Consider the following 20,810-nt stretch of genomic DNA (forward strand, 5'->3'; position numbering starts at 1 on the left):
GCGGGGTTCTGACCAGAATTGAGGCGGTATAGACAAATGTTTATAGTTTGGTCAATAGTTGCATCTCTTGAACCCCTTGTAGGTGTGACCATCTTCAGATGCGTGCTTATCACCAATAGCATGATCAATATCCGATACTTGTATGTGGTATGCAAGCAACCATTCAATGTGTACCCTCCCCCTCTCCCGTCCTTTCATGAAAAAACGTACCCTTAAAAATTTTAATTTTCTGTAACAAACTAGCAAAAACTGATGACGCGATTTCAAGATGAATTCCTATAACCATGCTACTGAAATCAACAGGTGAGTACCACTCGAAGTATGATGTTTAAAACCCCTTCCACGCTCATGACGAGCTGGGCTCGTCATGCAGTAGCCTCCTGCTACGCTGATGACGAGCCCAGCTCGTCATGAATAATGGTGTTCATGGAGTTCCAGCACAGGAGAAAAATCCCCATAGCGTTCAAGGTGTTAAAGATGTCATCAAACGTAACCTTATCATGAGCTATTTGGGGAGTCAAACACCTCTCACTTTCTATGACACCGGATGTTTGCACACACCCAAACGTCCCCAGGTGTCAACTGTTTGAGAGAGGAATTATTTCCCAATCCAAGAGAAACAGCTATACTGATCAGCAGAAAAAATGCTGAGAATATTCTCCATTTAAATTATGTATTTCCCCATCTCACTTGGCTTTTGTAGATTCTCTGCCATATATGAAGAACTCCACCACAGGAGTGAAACAAAACGTGTACCCTTTGGTAGTTTCCACATTACTGTAATTCAGACACTCGGGAATATTTGTCCCTATACGGACTTCAGATTTTTTGTTGGAAATAATCAAAGATCAGCAATTAGGGTATTCCATGTTATTTTATTCTTCTTATGAGAAATGTCTCTATAACAAGATTTCATTCACTGAAAAGAAGCAAGGTAAAAAAAAATATATTTGACATTCTCTTTTATTATCTTAATTAACTTAACACTTCTATATAACAGTTTTTTGTTTGAGAACATCCCCATCCCAGGTACTGTTGTCATCCATGTCATGAAGTGTTTCATATAGTGCCAACATTCTGCTTCATACTGACTCAGATGCATAGGAAACATAAACATCAATAAAAGAATCAACTGCTGAATTAAAAAAACACCAACAGTCAGAGTAAACAGAAAAATATTGTACACTGTAAGTGTGAGTGTGCACTGTTTTTAAAACATCCTCCCTGGAGTATTCAGAAACGGTTGTGTGACATTACAACTAACCAAGCATGCCTTTACCACACATCCTTTACCATGCAATGCCTTTACCATGCAAGGCTTTACCATGCATATACGTTTTACAATTCATGCCTTTACAATGAAATGGTAAGTGTATATTTCAGTTAAGTGAAATATATATATATAGATATATATATATATATATATATATATATATATATATATATATATATATATATATATATATATATATATTCAAGCTCAATTTCACCAGCTGCTACCGAACTCTTGAAGACAGGTGCTCCCATGAAGGGTGGGTGGACTAACTGAGATAATGTGCAACAGCAAACAGGGTAATTTGCAATATTTTATTCACAGCCGACACGTTTCGGCTCTGTACCTTTATCAATTACCTTTATTGGTAATTTCATGGAAATCAACACTAGTTGTACGATGTTTTAACAGTCCCAGGAATGACTCCCAATGGATAAGAGAGCGACCAATGAGCGGAGGCTTGCAGCTGCCTCGTCACTTATTGTTGTTTCTAGACCGCCATATTAACATGACAGTTCTAACGATACTTGTGTTCACACTTCTCAGTTGATATAGAACATAACGCCCAGTATACCATACATCTCGAAATGGGCATGCACACAAAGTATAAAATTCTTGAATGTCACTTATATGACCATATTGTCGCAGTCTTTCCACTTTATATCATCCAATCTGTGCTGACACAATACTCCTAAAATATTGTGTCGATCCACTTTGATGCACCTCGCCAAGCCACACCGCAGGGAATCTATCCATTGGTGTTGAGTTGATCAAATGATCCGACATTCATAAGCACGTATTGTGTATGACCTTCTTGGTCGACAGGGAGTACCCGGCTGTGGTGGTCCTAGCAAGCTCTAAAAATTCATTCAAGCTCAATTCCACCAGCTGCTGCTGAACTATTGAAGACGGGTGCTACCATGAAATGAGGGTGGACTTACTGCGATAATGTCCAAAGGCAAATAGGTCCTACTTTTAGACAAACTTTCTTGTGTCTGAAATGCACACAATAAACATCCAACAGAAAAATAGTCAGAGTCCTGCATGTGGTAGTTTTATATGGAAGGATGTAATTTATGTTATTCAGATCAGAACACTTCTGCTGTGCAAGAGTGCCCTCCGTATGGAAGCCAGCTTAACAGAAATTGCAAGGGCCACTCAATTTATTTAGCAAGAAAGGGTCGTCAATTGGCATTAAGCCACTGCTTGTCTGTCAATAATAAAAGTTAATCCATCTTCTTTTTTTAGTTATCCTCCTCGCTCCCATTCCTCTACAGATATTGTTCAATTGGTTACTCACCAAGATGCCTCATACCTTGCCAATAACTTTGGTGTTGGAGTTTGTTCATTCCTAATTTATTGACCCTCTCGAAAAAACACACAATGAATTCTACCAACACTGCGATTTCCTGCTTATTCAATCACTTATCTGTTATTCTACGCCACATATTGATTTGCAGACCAAGGTCTACTTCAAAAAATGGACTTTAACCTACTGCAGCCTAGACTGAGGAAGTCAAATATAATTGTCGCTTTCAGTATATTTACATTAGTAGCTTTAGACTCAGGTAGTTTGGCAACCTCCGTTTTTATCTTTATGAGTTTATAACTGACAACAACAGTCAATATGTACCTATTGGATGAAGAAGGGGGTGGGAAGAAGCATATCTATGATTATTTTAAATTAAGATAGCGTACTATGTTTTGTTTTGTTAAATGTTCTGATATATGTGTATCGCACAACTACGATAAGTGTTGAAATTTCCCTGCACCTCCTTGCATGCCTCGTAGAAGAGGTGTGATTGGAGGGTATCCTGAATAGAAATACTTGGGAATGGTACATAAAGGCCAGAGATAAACTCTGTTTGTACCATAGCGTATTGTCACTGGTGTGTATAAAATGTTTTTAAAGGATAATTTTAGTATCAACAAATTTTAATCCATGGCTGGGTCCTTGAACATATGTGGTGCCTCTAAAAGTAGCCTTTCAGCTTTTGTTGTATAAGCAATTGTCATTTCGAATCCTGGTTGTGCAGAGCAGAAAGACTCTGATGAGACCACAGAATTACTGTGTATTGAGATGGGCCCATTTGCACAGTTCAGTTGAGGAAATGAAAGGGTTGTGGTGCTTTGCAGATGGGAATCACAGGAAAGAAAATGGAGAGAAGACTTGCCCACTGTGCTGACTGGAGGTGCCAAGGTAACGCGTTGGCCCTGGCCCTGGTTGAGTCCCAGTTTACTCAAAGAGGTGATTGGGATGGGAGTAGAGCTCAGCTTTCTTGGACAAGCTGGTGATAAGATGGTAGATGACTCTCTACTGGGGTTGATGCTGAGAACCAAAGCTGACAAATCTAACAGTATGTTTGTAGACCTAGGGCCTGATTACAAGCTTGGTGGTCCATTGGACTGCAAAACTCGTGGTGGCGTGGAGGTAACCGCTGCACTGGTAGTCCGATTGCTACGTTACGAGAGAAGCGGTCCCATCGCCACAGGACCGCCGCCACCGCCAGGGATCCATGACCCCTCAGCTGTGGCGCAGCAGTCTGTCCCAGCAATATACTGGCAGTGTTGCTGCAGCACAGGCAAGCATATTATGAGTTTTCCTCACAACCACAGTTTCATGGTCGTGAGCCTGTGAGGAAACTAAGGGGGGGCCTACAAGGTGCGCTGTTGCGTCTGGGCAAGGGGATGCATGCAGGGGGGCAAATGGTGTCCTCTATGTCTGCATGCACTACTAGTTCCTGCCCGGCATGGAACTCACAGTCTATGCTGTGCAGGAATGTGCTTTGGCGCTCCGATTGCATTGCCTTTCTAACAGGCACTGCCATGGGACTTCCAAAGCACCGCCCGCAAGACCACAAATTAACTCGTAATCTGTCTGGTGGTGTGCGGATGAGTTTGGCGATGTGGGAGCGGAGCAGTGGCGTGGCCGCCCACTCCCACACCACCAAACTCGTAATCAGGCCCTTCAGTAATGATCCTAGCCAAATGGGCTATAGCTAATAAATGGAAATCCCCTCAACATCAGCAGTAGTCATGGAACTGCGATCTATACAAGGGGCACAAACTGAAGATGCCTTTGGTACGAAGCTGGATAACCCAAAACAGTACGGGGTTCTGTCGCTTTACTATTAGTTCCAGCCCTAAGTCTGACAACAAATTGTTGTAAATTTATGTCAGTGATCCATGAATATGCAATATTTTTTTACTGTGTAATACCTGAACCCTTGCAGCTTGAATTTATCATTGGTTGAACTGACAGATTCACCAGACAGTATTCAATACCACCGTGAAACACTCACATTTTTAAGTCTGTACTTACATTCTCCCTACTCTTGTTGCGGGATTTGTTTATTTATTATGAGTTGATTTTGCTGTCATTATTGTACTTTTCAAATAACATCACACTACATGCAGAAAGATCGTCGAATTGAACAGAGCTCAACATAAAAGATTTAGCAAGTTAAACTGCCTTGTATAGCGATGATAACTAATAAAGGAAAAGGTGTTTGAGTACTATGCTGGTTGCCAGATGTCAAGATTTCCATCTTGCTGGCGCTTAATTGCCGACTGTGAGGAGCTAAGCTCCCAGCATGAACGTATCAGAGTCAGATGAGTGCTGTAGATTCATGATGATTAAAATGTTGTCTTTGTATTTAATCAGGGTCGCAAGATAGGATCTGGAGAGGAAGAAGTTCTGAGCCACATGTTAAACAGGAGTGGGCAAATATGGAGCCTAGAAGGAGCATAGAAATGGGGAAAAAGACTTATGGGGAAAGAAATGATTTTGACGCACTCTCAAAGCAAAAGGGAGACTAATTGCAAGGCCCTTGCCTATACGTATAGTGAAGCGGTACCTGATGTTGGGATTTGCTATTGACACATCCAGTAGTATAATCGCAATGACTCCATTTCAATTCAATTCAATTCGATTTGAGTTTTTCACAGATGACGATGAGAGTGTACTCTGTCCTAAGACGTGACCAGAGAAGTTTTGAGCATCATTAAGGAGGTTGTTGTTTTAAATGCTTCCACCTGCCTAAGGCAGGCCCCTCTTTTTATTAACAAGGCTAAGGATGATCCCTTGTTGACGAAACCTTGCAAATATAGAACAGGTTTGATGTATGAGACATGGAAGTCCTGTTAATAGATTTCAAATCAAATGATGGGGTTGTGAAATATACAAGCTAGGTGAGTACTCAGAATGTCCTTGAAAATTCTACTACTGATTCAGAATTTTGACACAGCTCAATGTTATCTTTGAAACCAGAAGGTGTAATTTAGGGGTATGTATCTAAGGTGGCCACATAGGTGGAGGGTGAAGTTAGGGGCTGCAGTGGATAGAGGTAAGCTGATGAAACCACTGTGGCAGAGAGAATTTCTAGATTGTTTCCCCAATAAAGTCTCATGTGGCATTGGAAAAACTCTGTGCTGTTCCATTATATGTTCTTAAGGGATTTCTTTGTGGTTTTAAGGTTAGCAAGGTATTTTGTGAATTGCTTGGCAGTTTTTAATGTTCTTAACAAGGCAGTGTTATTGAACGGGCAGTGGTTTTGAAGGTGTGCATGGATTGAGTTGGCAGGCTGTCAGGCAGCTGAGTCTGCCTAGTTATGAGGTGGTTGTTCTACATGTCCCAGCACTCTAAGACATATATATAGTGTGAGACCTTGTCTTGGGGGTTTCAAGGAAGCCTGAGGTTACTTGGTTGCAACTGTATCAATAGGAGTCATTTAGCAGCGGTGTCCTAGGACCACAATACTATTAGACCCTAAACTGGAAAACCAGTTACTCCTCTTTATTCCTTGACCTGCCCAGGAAACAAGGAAGAGCAATTGAAGGCTTACCCAAAAATGTGATGTGGGCTAGATACTCAAACACATAATAGGAACACATCAATAGCACCTAATAACTAACTATCCAGTCAGTAATTTGCTGTAGCAAAAGAAAAGTACTTTAATTCAAATAAGATAACAAAAGGTATATGAAATGATGATAGTCAAAGACAACTAAAGGTCTATAGCAACTACATGGCCACAGATACATCTACAAACATCAATATTGTGCTTATGTGCTAAACGCTAAAAAAATCTGTAACTTAGAGTCAATTGACAACATTATCCAATATACACTGGCCGCGATACCTGAGTCTGCAGCGTCATAACACCATCAGGGGCCCTGAGACAAAGGCTGTGCAAAAATCGACAAATGAATTACAGAATTTTAAAGATAATCTCCAAAGGGTAACAGTTCTCCTTGCCACACATCCAAATTAAATGTATCCGTTTATTTCCACAGCAGTGATTTAATTTTGCTTGCTGATTCAGGAAGCTTTCTGTGGCACATGTCAGCGAAAAAAAATACCTGTGGATTTACCTCCCAGTTCAGAAACTGTCTGCCCTGGTAAGCCAAATTATCATATGTTAGGGCCATAGGAGAAGGTCCTGTGACCGAACACAACCAACCGGAGTCCATTAGCCTACGATTAGTAGTTAAGGAATCACCTTTGGTTCTGGTGCAAGTACCCCAGAGTTCCCACTACAAACACAAGATGTTTCAGCACCATATACCTTTGTCATAGTTGAGAAACTGCAGTGCCAGAGCTGACCTCTGATCTCCGAGAATGGACTATTGTCAATAACAACAGCAAAGACAAGCCTGAAAACCATGGGCCAAGGGGTTCAAATGTGAATATATATGGATCCACGCAAGCTAGAAATATGGTGTTGACTGTTCCAATTCAGGGTGCCCTCTTCCCACTACCTCTCTAGCTCTTCTGACTAAGGGTTGGAACCAAGGTAATCCTCAAAGCCTCTGGCAGACCAATACAGGATATCCTGCAGCACAGACAGTGTCAGGGACAGAGTAACCTCAGCAATATGTGCAATCATTTATGATTATTCCCCTAAGCCCTTCACAATTCTAGATATACCACCACCATATTACATTGCATGGAAAAATATTGCATCCACTGTATTAGCCTGACCTCTACATAAGACCTCTACGTAAGACTAGGTAACTAGATGCAAAGATAAGACTACTAATTATATACTTGATTTGCTGATTCAGTGATCGGCGATGCACTGGATGCAATATGTATGGCAGTCGATATTATCAACCCTTCTATAAAGTCATACAAACCAATGAAGATAATGTTTCAAACCAACTGGCTAGAGAGGACCATGTGTCCTGGAACTTGTACACCCACTATGGCTGCTGCAGGGTTTCTTCTGTTCTGTGGATTTCCTGGCAAATGAGCATTCTTTCAGCCCAGTGTCCTTTTCTATGTCAGCAGTCTCTCCTTGAACAGCAAATATGCACTCTGCTTTTTCTTGAGTCATTGGATATAATTTGCCTCTATCCTATCTTTTAAGAAAGGTAGTCACCAGGACAGTGCAATCTCTGGATTGCAGTTTTCTCAGCTACATTTGTGTGTAGCTCTACGCTGGATTTAGAGAAAGCCAGGAAGTTGTACTAGTCAAAATGGCCAGTAATTATAGTCAGAGCTGGCCAATCAACTGTCTTGTAATCTTTGAACTCTGGTGGATGGCTCCTCCATTCACACCATGTTAGGGCACATGGTCCACATGGGTCTCTTCTGAACTGGTGCCCTCTCAACCTCAGATCATAGTTATGTGTTCTCAAATTAGTAAACAGGGAGAGAGAAGCCTCAGTAGTTCACATGATTGTAAAGATCACTGGTAGGAAACACCTGAAACTCAAGGGAACTAATACAGGGCATCATTGCTTTCCAAATCCATGTACCCCTTTGATTTGTGCTGGGACAGTGTTGCAACAGTGAACATGATTTCATGGTGGTACTTCCATGGTGGTGTTTATTGCCCTAGACATCTATTATTAGATAACCTCTAAAGATGGTGTTGAGGGTGAATCTGGCTGAGGGGATAGGCACAGTTTTACCGTTTCTTTCTCACCTTTTCTTATCTACTTTTTTCATTCCCATTGCACTTTTCCCTATCCCCAGTGCGGACCCAGTCATTCCCAACCCCTTTTGACCATTCCAAGATGGCCGCCACAGTTTTTGGCGACATCCCACAGTCCTTCTTTTATGCCCAAACAAACACGATGAGACATCGCAACACCCAGCCGATTTAAACAAGCTAACGCCGCGGGCTACAAACCCATGATTTACACTCCTTGACTGGCCTCCACGTCGAGGAGCTTCCTGATCCCATTTCAAGACTCTTAGCTTCAGCGTTTGAAGTAAGTTATAACGCGAGTTAGTACCTCTACTCGCTCACATTTGTTTCCTCCATGAGAAGCCCATAGCTAATTTTATTTTTCTCCACAGCAATATTTAACCTGATCCCGCCATTCAACAATCACCGGTACGTGTTTTACCGACCCAAACCACCCGTGTTTATCGTTTTGTGTAAACCACCCTATTTCCGTCTCATTTCACCACTGCCTTTTTTCCAAATCCTCACACCCTACCCTTCGCCTCACTCAATATGCACGTTTTTTGTCACATGTCATTAAGTTATATTAAGTTGTGTGATGAACATCTTGATTCATTGCAATCAGTCTACATTGTATCATTTTTTGTTTTTCAGAGCTCCTTGAGAAAGGGCCACGCCCGAAATGCATTGGAGCATGTTTGCTCACATTGATGAATATATATTGTTCAACCATCGCAATTGATATGAAATGAATTACCTTTGAAGTAAACCGCAACTCAAATGAACTGTTAAATTTATGAATAATAATAAATTGACACATCATTTACAACGGAGTCTGTAGTTCATACGAACCACATGGTGTGCCCACAGGGACGCACTAACATTTGTCAGTGCGCTCTTCAAGTATTCATTCACTCAGCGTAGTAGGTCGGCTACGCCACTTGTGGATCACCCTAACCTCAACTCAACTATCTCTAAACTTTTTGCAAAAAACTAGCTTTAACTTACAGCAGTGCACCTAGCCAATTCTTCTTTGGACAGTTTTAACTGACACAGCTCAGCTGACCCCAGGCTGGAGTGTAGGGCTATGGTTGAAGCAGTTGCTCTTTATAGCAGTGATACCACACAGGACTGGAGGCCATAGCAGATTACAATGTGGTTTTCACCCAGGAATATGAAATGCCACATTCACCCAGATGTAAAAGGAGGAAGCTTTGAGAATTAAGTAGGCCTTGAATACTACTTTCACCTCGATTAGATGTTGGAAGTTGGTGCTTCTGAGAATTATTTAGTCTTTAGGGTTCCCTAGTCAGTTTCACTGAGGGATAAGTTTCCTCTGGTAGATTCAGCATTCAATAAATATTGCAGATATTTTGCATAGAAACTGCATCTTATGAAAAAGTACAAAATTGGACACGGTATCCAGATAAGTGTTCCAAGCCACTAAACAGTTTCTATTTACACTTACAAGTGTACTCCACGTGTATGTTTACTTGTCACAGAATCAACATAATCGCGTTCAAGTTGCATCTCTTACACAATGCAGCAACAAATTCAATCAGAACCATTTTTTCTAGGAGAAGAGGTTTATACATCACAAGTAAAACCCAAATGGTATTTGTTTAAGTATTGAACCTTAACCATTTTCTTTTTTTTTTTTGCTCCAGGTATGTTAACCGTGTACTGGTTCACGATGTGGCTTTGGATGAAAAATGGTATTTCCTTTGTAACTCTTGGCTGTCCATTGATGTGGGCGAGTGTATCCTGGATAAGGTGTTCAGTATAGCAACTGAAGAGGACATGCGACAATTTAGGTATCAATCATGAATTGTGCAATTTTACTGCTACTAATGTACAGGGCTATAATGTAAAGCTACCATAGCTTGGAAATGTGATCCATAACTTTTATGTTTACGTATATTTCCCCCTATTTATATTTTTCTTTACTCAAGAATTACAAATAAAAAAGGTCCTCCATTAAACAAAAACAGAGATAATTATATCTTGATAGCATCCATAAACACAATACATAGTCATAGAGAGAAGCTCAAAGAAGAAAGTTGACAGATTTATAAAAATGAAAAGTCAGAAATAAAGGCTAATCACAGTCTTTAGAGCAGTTTGACTGTCTGGAGAGAATTACATACAGGCATTAAGCCGTTGGTGAAGTGAGCTCAGTCCTAGAGGAACCTGGTCCCAATTCCTGGTGGCACAGCACACTTCTTATATAAATCATGCTTTGTCTAAGGCCAAGGGTCCCATGGTGTTCCCCTACATCAAGGCAGATATTTATGTCACAACAGAGGAAGGTTAACCACTAATCTTTTACAGCCGGATACAGTAGGAACAATGGTTGAGGCTTGGTAACCCATTCCCCTTATATGGAAACACCTGTGAGTATATATGTATACCTCAACAGATCTTACCACCATAGGGGAAAGGGAAAAAAGGGACAAAAGAAACAAAAAAGTTGCAGCCGCATAACACAGAATAGGGATGTCTTCGCGAGTTGTAGACCTCACTCCTACGATCCACCCAGTCTGTCCTGCAAGTAAAACACAACACACATATAAGAAGTTACCCCCTATACTTCCAAGCACAATATTTCTCTATGTGTAATGTACTTACTTTTAATGCAGCCACACATCTCCCAACAAAAAAAGCACAAAAGAGAACCATAAAGAAAAAAAAGAAAAAACACTTCAATTCCACCTGGGAATATTCTGGTACGTGTTTGTAGTAAAGGAATCAACCACTACTTCATATGGTCACAGTGAGAGGCACTTGTCTTACTGCAGATAATCCTCTGGTAGCGCAGAGTGGTTCTGTTGTCACAGAGGAATCCTCTTTCTGCTTGGCGTCTGCGCATTGAAAGATATCCTCGTTGCTTTCAGGATTAATAAAACAAAGAAAATATCCAGATAAGTGTTCCAAGCCACTAAACAGTTCTCGGGAAAAATGCCTTCCACAGATAAAGGTCAAGCCCCCTCTCCTGAGTACACAAGGCAAACAAAGTAGGTCGTTGGGAAATGAACACTTCCATAGCAGTGACTGTGCTTCACTCGGGAGGCTTCTGTAATAGCAGAGGAATTCAACTCTGCTGCGGCGAGGCTGCCTCATAGTTCTGCAGCCTTCTCCTCGCAAACGGAATTCTGAGCGTGAGGCGCCCAAGTTCAGAGGGCGATGAAACAACGGCACTTAACCCGCCGTGCGAGCCTTTCCTCGCACACTGGATACAGCGCGTGTGGCGTCTAATTTCAAAGGGGGTTTAAACAAGGGCACTTGATAGCGCGGTGCAGCCTTTTTCAGTGGCGCTTTCTTCCTTGTATCCAAAACGGCCTCCTGGAAGGTAGGCGCCGCATATTCTCGAGGGTCTAGATTTCTGCTGCTTGACAGCAGATGCAGCTTCACAAGGGTTCACCAGGAAGGGATTTACTCGAGTGACAAAGCCCAGAGTAAAACAAGGGCGGGTCTTATGTACCGGCATGTAAGGCGAGACGGCCAGCCTCTCCCTAGGACTTTTGGGGGATGTCGTTCTGCTTTCATACATTCCTCCACACAGTGTTGTATGTGTATGCCTCGTCTACCTATCTACGCCTAACCATGGCATTCATCATTGAACATATCGAGGATACATAGAAAGTGACATTGAATTGTGGGATCACAATGCCATCTCAGGGTTCTAGTGATATGCCCAAACTCAACACCAAACATTGGCTGTTTGTAGGTGTGACTAGCACCTAAGACAAGGTCAGTTTGGGCTAGAAACCTTGGCTTAGTAGTAACATTGTGTGTGCCTTCCTCTGGTCAAAGGGATGAGGAGTCGCAGTCCTTTATTTGTGTCCTTGGTGTTATGTCCTTGGTTTTCCTTGGATATTTTAGTGGAAATGATAACGACAGGGTGGGTGAGTCAGGGCACGATCTTCCATAAGGTGAAATAAAGCAGAAGCCTTTTTGTGGTGACACACTTGAAGACAGGAAGGAGACACAGTAGGCTTCTTGTAGGGATGAGTGATGGCTCGGAAGGCAGCAAAACATAAAGTTAATCCTAATCCTGACACAAGAAAAGGAAGAAAATCGACAGTCATGAAACAGAGTTATTAGAACAATGTATGTGGCTACCCATTTAAACCAGCATGGATTGGGTACATTCATTTGTAAAAAGAAAAATGGACAGTAGTCGCTCTCACTTGGTTATGAATCTTTCTGCAACAATGCTACCTCCTTTTCTACTCTCATAGCTGCTAGGTTTTTTATATACATATATGTATATTTCGTATCACATAGTTTATCAACAAACTGAGACCTCACAAAGAAATGTTTTACCTGTATAGCTTGGTTCACATTCTTTTGGACCTGCATGCTTTAGTCGTGTAGCATGTGTTCACCACCAAATCTTTGCAAATGGTTCCTCATAAAAAAGTGTGAATTCAAAGTAAAAAAACAATGTATTTTGTATGAGCTCTGTTTGCACATTTTTAGTTGTGGGGTCATACAATCAGATTGTCAGATGGTAGGACAAAGTACAGAACAGATACAAGTACACATAATGAATCAACACTGATTGGAATGGGCAGGACGTGGTGGGACAGAGGCAGAATGGAAGCAAAACACTGTACAAACAGAGACCATGAAAAATAAAGCAGTACTGGGAATGCCTTAGAAAGACACGCAGTTGGCTTGATTCACAAATGGCAATTTGGAGTAAAAAATGTAGTACTCCAGTAGTACTACTTCATGTACTACAATTCACAAACCTCGCCAAACTTTACGAGGGCATGTGTGTGCGTTACATGTGCACATATTCTTTTTTTGGAGTGCTTCAGGGGGGCTTAGGCCACCAGGCACCCTTCGCTTTGCCTTAGCTAATTTACGATTATAAGTTAGGCAATCACAAATTAGCTAATGCAAAACCATTCGCACCTATGGGCCTTTCGTCCCATAGTAACAAATGAAGTATTATTACCTATTAGCGATTCACTATGTATCGAATCGCTATTATGCAATATTAAGCAACGCAAAATCTTTGGCCATTCCTACATAAATAGCATTTTGCGATTACCAAATAGCCATTCGGTAAAATTGCTATTTGAGAATCGCAAAATGCTTTTTTGATACATCTAGCCCTAAGACAATTACTATTCACAAAATACACTTCTAATTCTACTAGAGCCTCAATAGTGACAAGCAACAAAACAGGCTTAAATATATTTCAACTAAACTTTGGAGTAAAACAAGTACCACACATGTCCAACCACTGGTAGTACAGCAAACTCTCATAGAAATCAATAGAAGCATACTATAACATTGACACCCCTAAGGACAGCGGTTCTTAGCCTATGGTCCATGGACCCCGGGGGGTCTGCGACACCTAAACGGGAGGGGGTCCACAACAGTTTCGAAAATGTAATAATATTAGCATTCTTATGAAGTAGACCCACATTAAAAGCAAAATGTAAACTTGTTCATTTAAAAAAAACTCTGTAAATGTGAAGGAGTTTGAAACTGAAAGCTAAAATGTGTTATTCACAAAGGTAACTTACACTTCTGAGTAATTTACATGTTTAATTTACTCTGAGACATTTGAGCAACTTTACTACCTTTGGCTATTCACAAACTCTAAGTGTAAAGTTACTCAAAATGTAGACTTATACATAGCTACCCCATGAAAAAGTGGGTGGAGCGAAAGTTACAAGTGTGAGTTAGTATTGCCAAAAAAGAAACTGTAGTAAGTCCCGCACCATTCATTGCCAACCATTGATAATGCAACACCATCCCATAATGGAGACTGTGACTTAAATTAAAATCCCATAGAAAATAATGTTAAATTAAATTAAATTATTTACAGTAGTTAAAATATAAATAAATACACTGTAATGTTAAAAGAAATATAAATATAGCACATATTTGTTATTTCATTATAAATATTTTAATAAACATATTTGAATTTATAAATGAATGTAACAATACTTTTTAATAAAATGTAATTACGTTATTCTTCATTCATTCCATATATCAGTTTTAATAATTAGTAATGCATCATTTTTTCTACTTTAAGTGAGAATTTATTTTTTAATGTAAACTTTAAAAAATCATTTAAATTTTATTTTGTACATTTTAAATGAATGATTTAATTAAAAATTAAGTTAATGGTGCTGTAGCATTTTTTATTTTGTTCTACATTTAAAATATATAAAATGAATGTACATTATTATTTAACATAAAAATATTTTTACTAATTTGTTATAAAGTTTAATACTGTTTTATAATTTTCTGTGTTCTGTACCATAGGGAAGTCTCCACCCTGACTGTGGGATCTCTCTCTGACAAAGTATAGGGAAAAGTTAACACACAAAACATATTACAAATAATGTTATGTTATATATCAATGTAAATCATTTGTTTATATTCATTTTAAATGTAGAGCAAAATAAAAAAAGCCATAGCACTATTAACAAAATGTTAAATTAAATCATTCATTAATTTAAATAAAGTAAATTGAATACAAATAGTTTCTGAAGTTTAAATTAAAAAGTTAATTACACCCTACAGTAAATATTTACACTTTCTTATTATGCATCAATACTCATTGAAGGTGATGTATATGATTTATTAAATGTAAAGTAAATATATTTTGATAAATGATAATGTTACAGTAATTTATAAATTGCAAAAAGAATGATAAAATATTTTTTTTAAAGTTTTTTATTTCTAGATTATTTTAAACATTTAATTAAGCTTATTTATATTTTGACTATTTTAAATCACTTAAGTTAATTTAACAATATTTCCTATTGGGTTTTATTTAAATTCCGTACTCTCATTCTTTTCTATGGGAGGGTGTTGCAGTATACCTGGCCATGTGTGGTGCTGGTGTTACTCCAGCTCTGAGCTGGAGTAATTTACTTTCTTTTTGGGATCCTTTTGGCTGTAGTAACTTTAGAAGTGCAGTTTGTGAATAGTAATGGGCTTACTCATTTGTGGGTCCCACCTTAAATTCCCCCCTTAACCCTTCCTAAAGCCTTCCTTACTCATCACTAAAGCCCTTCTATTTAATAGTAAGTATGCTCCTTTTTCCAGCCACTCTACTTGGTCCCTACCACAAGTATTATTCGGTAGTAAACTTACATGTGTGAGGATTTCCTTATAGAAAAGGCAGGAGAGGAGATGGTGGAGATTTACACTTGTAGATTTGTGAATAGGCAATACCTGCATGGCATGGACTGGTGGAGTCCATGCTGTGCAGGTACTGGGTGCATGCACACAAGGGGGCACAACATGCTCCCTGCATGCACCTCATTGCCCAGAGGCAAAAGGGGGCCCTGTAGGGCCCTCTTTGTTTCCTCACTGCCACGGTTTTCATGGAGAAGGATCCGCCTTGAAAACCATGGCAGGGAGCAAACTCATAATATGTTTGGTGGGACCACGGCAGTTCCGCCAAGCATATTGTGGCCTCAACACCATTACACCACAGCCAGGAATCTCTGATTCCTGGCGGTTGCGGCGGTGCGATGGCACTCCAACAGCGCAACTTGCAATAGGGCAGTCTGCCTTCTGGTGCGGTGGTGGCTGGATTGCTACATCTTTACCCCCAAAAGTCTGGCAGTCCTCGGATCGCTAGAATCGTAATCAGGCCCTAAAATTATTGAAATGAATTAAAGACATAACGTATAACCAGATGTGTTACAAATTGCATAAAAATATAAATATTACTCAGGGTGGATGATTATAATTTTAACTGATTGTTCAAAAAATAAAAATATATATTTCAATGATTTGAATATTTAATACAAAATTAGTTTTAGGAGGTAGTATGTTGTATATTTTTGTAAGTAGTCTTAGGTTACTATAATTTAAAAAATGTATTTTCCATAAAAATGTTTAAATAATAAACTTTCCCCACATTTTTCTATAGGGAGAGAGGAGATAACAAAAACAGGTGGAAGGTTACTAATAGTAACTCTTCAAGTGTAAATTCAGTTGTAGGAGTCCCCATCCCCTCATTTGAGAGGGTGGAGACTCTTAAGTCTACACCTTGGTACAAATCTCCACTTGTAAATGGTGACTAGCAAAAAATAAAGATTTACACCAAGGCATAGGCGTTTAACAACACTTGAGTTGATCTACACATGCAAACCTACCTTTGTAAATCGAGGCAGCATGTATGTACTTGAGGGGTAGGAACTCATGGAGGTTCACTCCACTGAATTTGCAGAGTTACAGAAAAACTCAACAACATTTTGCGGAATCCCACAATGAGCGGAAAATATGCAATTTACTCTCGTAACATGAGCAGCGCTCAAAATCAGCACAAACGGTCACATGCTTTGTGAAAGAGTGTAGGTCCATTCAAGTTGATTTTGCTGCCTCTTGAGTAGAACAACTTCTTGAGTGGCAATAAATATACTTGAATGGCAGACCTCTAACCACTCTCAAACACCAGTGACCGTCTGCTTTAGAAAATCGTGCTAGGGGATGCCAAATCTCAGTCACTCTCGCCAGCTCACATATCCTGGAGCCTTGGATGAGAAATATTCTGCCATGAGGCTATTGGCAAAATGTGGCCAGAACTGCACAATAAAGAGCAACACAGAGTGACCAAAATTCCTCCAATTTCACAAGTGGAATGAAACATTCCGCCTACCCCTAACATATATTAGTTATTCCACAAAAAATATATATCATAAGCAAATATTATTCAACTTTGGTCTACAAGCAGCAACATTTTAGGCTACTTGATAAGAAAACTGCTCCCTTTAAAATGTATTTTATGTATCTCATGTGAATGTTTTGACCAATCAGGCATCGAATCAGGAGCAAGGTCAGCACTGCAGACAAAATAGCGATTTGTCATTTTATTGCTTTTTGTCTCATGATTAATAAAGGCCATTTTGGGGCCTTTTCTGTAATTGAAAGGCACCGAGTGGCTCTTTACTGCACACTATGGAAGAAGTGGCCTTGCAGGGATGAAACTCCAAGGCCTACTATTGGTAAAATGGCAGAGACATTTGAGGCAAAGTATTGTTCTTGGGTATGCAGAGTAAGGGTTGTACTCAGGTAGATTATGATAAACGTATATACCAATAATATGTGTTTTCTTTTTTCTAGCAATATCTTCTTCATGAAGACGTCAAAAGGTTTCAGAGATGGACATATCTGGTATTCTGTTTTCAGCCGCTCTCCTAGAAGCCCTTTCACACGAGCACAGAGGGTGTCCTGCTGTTTCTCTCTGTTGCTGTGTACAATGCTTACCAGCATAATGTTTTGGGGAGTACCCACAGACCCAGCCGAACAAAAAATGGATTTAGGTAATCTTACTGATTTTCTGCATGTTGGTAGCATAACACTCAGATAAAGTGTGTAGAAATAAATTCACGTTCAAGTATTTTCAGACTAGTTCACAAATGATTAAACATGTTGTTGATTGCACAGTATTGCACATTCTTGATGTTGGTAAATAAGTTACTTCTAAAGTCTTGTAAAGTCGTATATCAATGAGGGTACACTATGTATCAATTATACATGTCCAATAGTAAGGTTTTACTTCGATCAAGGGGAACCTTCAGGGTGAATGCCACCCTGCGACACACAGGCTGCTGAGGCCTAATCTAGCCTTTGGCCCGAAATACGCATGCCTTTTGTATATATATATATATTCACTGAAAAAACCATAGGTTATAGACCATATATAGTTAGGAATTAGCATTTAAAAAACCTTATTTTACTCACACAAAACCATTGAAATTCCATATATAGTTAGTTGTACTAACTATATATCGCGCACCCGCAATCCACTGCTGATCATGTCACATATTACATCATTCATGACATGGTCAGTGACATCACTGATGACATCACTGATGACATCTCAAATGACATCACTGATGACATCACTGATGACATCTCAAATGACATCACTGATGACATCACTGATGACATCTCAAATGACATCACTGATGACATCTCAAATGACATCACTGATGACATCACTGATGACATCTCATTTGACATTACTGATCACATCACTGATGACATCATTCATGTGATAATACGATGAACCTCTTCAGACTCTAATTTAACCTTATATACACTCAGTGAAAACAGACACTCACAGACTGTCACTCATCCATGGAGTTACTCACACACCTAGTCAGTCATGCAAAGAATCAATCACACCTCCATTTCCTCAACTATACAGTTATACACACCTTACTTATTGAAACATATACTAACACATATTTACTCACTTATACAATCCTGGATACAAGTTCACAATGATCCATACAGCCACTCACACATTCACTGGCTCTTATGCACAGTTATTTATATATGTCAACTCTCACATGTACTGTGTTTTACATATGTACTTACTTTGACATGTAGCACTGAGATATCCATTCACTCACCAATGCACTCATGCACACAGTCAACCGCCCATACAGATGTTTCCACATGCACTTTTGAACCCATACACCTAGTGAATCAACTGCTCACACATCTATGCAGAGAGTCATACACCTCCCAGCCACCGATAAACACTATCAGTCTCCCATACAATTACTTGGGCAACCAATCAATGACCCATATAGTTAATCATATAGCTACTGATCAACACATGCAGCAGTTTACAGAACAACAGACATAATGATGCACAAATTAAGACAGTTTAGTCACTAACCCATGCACTCAGTGAGACACATTTAATCACTCACTCATACAGTCAGTCATGCACCTACTAAATCCTTTGTTCAGACACTTATACATCCACTCATTCTTCAATATGTAAGACATATTTTAACTTTACAGAAACATACAGTCACTGGATGTTGTCATCAGTGATGTCATCAGTGATGTCATTTGAGATGTCATCAGTGATGTCATCAGTGATGTCATTTGAGATGTCATCAGTGATGTCATCAGTGATGTCACTGACCATGTCATGAATGATGTAATATGTGACATGATCAGCAGTGGATTGCGGGTGCGCGATATATAGTTAGTACAACTAACTATATATGGAATTTCAATGGTTTTGTGTGAGTAAAATAAGGTTTTTTAAATGCTAATTCCTAACTATATATGGTCTATAACCTATGGTTTTTTCAGTGAATTTCATTGGTTTTTTAAAAGCTAATATCTATAGCTGTAAAATGTATTCTTCTTTAAATCCAAAAATATATTTTATATGTTTATTAATAATTTTTTTTAAATATTTTTTTCGTTTCGCTCCCGGTCCGCGAACCGGGAAGCTTCCCGTTAGCTCAATTTAATGCCGCGACCCGGTCCGCGAACCGGTAAGAAATCAACATAGTGACGGTATCGCGTTGCCGCGTAATGCGTCTTATGACGTACTGCGTTAGCGCACCCGGAAGTGCCCCGGGGCGCGGACCGAGGCGCGAAACGCAGCTCCCCGGAAGCAATCCGCGGCGTGTCGCGAAAGCGCGACGTATCGCGTTGCCGCGTAATGCGTCTTGTGACGTACCGCGTTAGCGCACCCGGAAGTGCCCCGGGGCGCGGACCGAGGCGCGAAGCGCAGCGACCCAGAAGCTATCCGGGGCGCGGACCGGAGCGCGTAACGTAAGCATAACAGGTCATGTGACTTGTTAATAACACTTTTCATTGGTTCATTTCACTTTTGGTTTCATAATGATGTAAGGCTAGGTCAGGTGACCTAAAAATAACACTTTTCATTGGTTGAGAAGTATTGTTTTTCCCAAATGATGAAAACCCCTCCTTCTTTCCTCACTCTGACTTTCATCATTGTGAGAGGAAGACCTTTACTACTATATGAGAAATGGCTTCATTGGTAGCTTCAGCTGGTGCACCCCCACCACCACCTCCACCTCCTCATGGGAAGAGAGGACCACCTCCCCAGGTCATTACCAACACTGAGGAGGAAGATGAAGAAATGGATGAGGAGGGAGAAGAACCACAGTTCTTAGAAGAGGTGCCCCGGGTTTCCAGAAAGAAAGCCAGTTTCATCTGGCAGTTTTATTCGATCCCTCGTGGCCAAAAAAAAGTCAATGCGAGGTATGTCACCTGCCGCATATGCAAAGAACAATTATCAAGAGGGACGGACACGAAATATAGTTATGGAAATCACACAATGCACAGGCACATGACAAGGAAGCATCCACTAAATTACAGCCGGGCGGAAATAAGGGATATGCAGGACAATCCAAGACCAACTCCTGTGGCCAGACCAAGATTACCAATTTCATTAACACCAGAAGAGGCACGGGAAACAGTGCCAAATATACAAGAAAATTTTGGCCACATGATACACTCTTGTATGCACTGTCGGGCGTTGTTAGCATGTGGCAACATGAGCATAAACGCTATAAACCTGGCGTATGAACACCATGATTGCCCTAACCGCCCCCAGTAATTTTTTTTTGCTCCTGTTGAGCCCTTTTCAACGCCTGTTTTTTGTTGTTTCCCCCCCCCCAAAAAAAACCAAAAAAAATATAAAATCCTTCAAAAAATACAAAAAAAACAAAAAATGTTCAAAAAATAAAAAAAAAATATAAAACAACAAAAATATTTTAAAAAAAGTTCTTTTCAGAACTACCTTCCCTTTCAAAAAAAATTGCTAGAATGTTTAGCACTCTGGCAAGCTC

At 39.9% G+C, this 20,810-nt stretch overlaps 1 protein-coding gene across 1 annotated transcript in view; it reads left to right on the top strand.

The window, feature by feature from the left end:
* Nucleotides 1-20,810, top strand: part of LOC144798021 (polycystin-1-like protein 2) — an 849,694-nt gene that overhangs the window by 527,356 nt on the left and 301,528 nt on the right. Inside the window, exons 27-28 of the mRNA XM_078668807.1 lie at nucleotides 9,858-10,004; nucleotides 17,299-17,498. Of these exons, the coding sequence (XP_078524933.1) occupies nucleotides 9,858-10,004; nucleotides 17,299-17,498 (347 nt within the window). The remainder of the gene's footprint in view (nucleotides 1-9,857; nucleotides 10,005-17,298; nucleotides 17,499-20,810) is intronic.

The sequence above is a fragment of the Lissotriton helveticus genome, chromosome 12, assembly GCF_964261635.1.
Source record: "Lissotriton helveticus chromosome 12, aLisHel1.1, whole genome shotgun sequence".
NCBI classification, from domain to species: domain Eukaryota; kingdom Metazoa; phylum Chordata; class Amphibia; order Caudata; family Salamandridae; genus Lissotriton; species Lissotriton helveticus.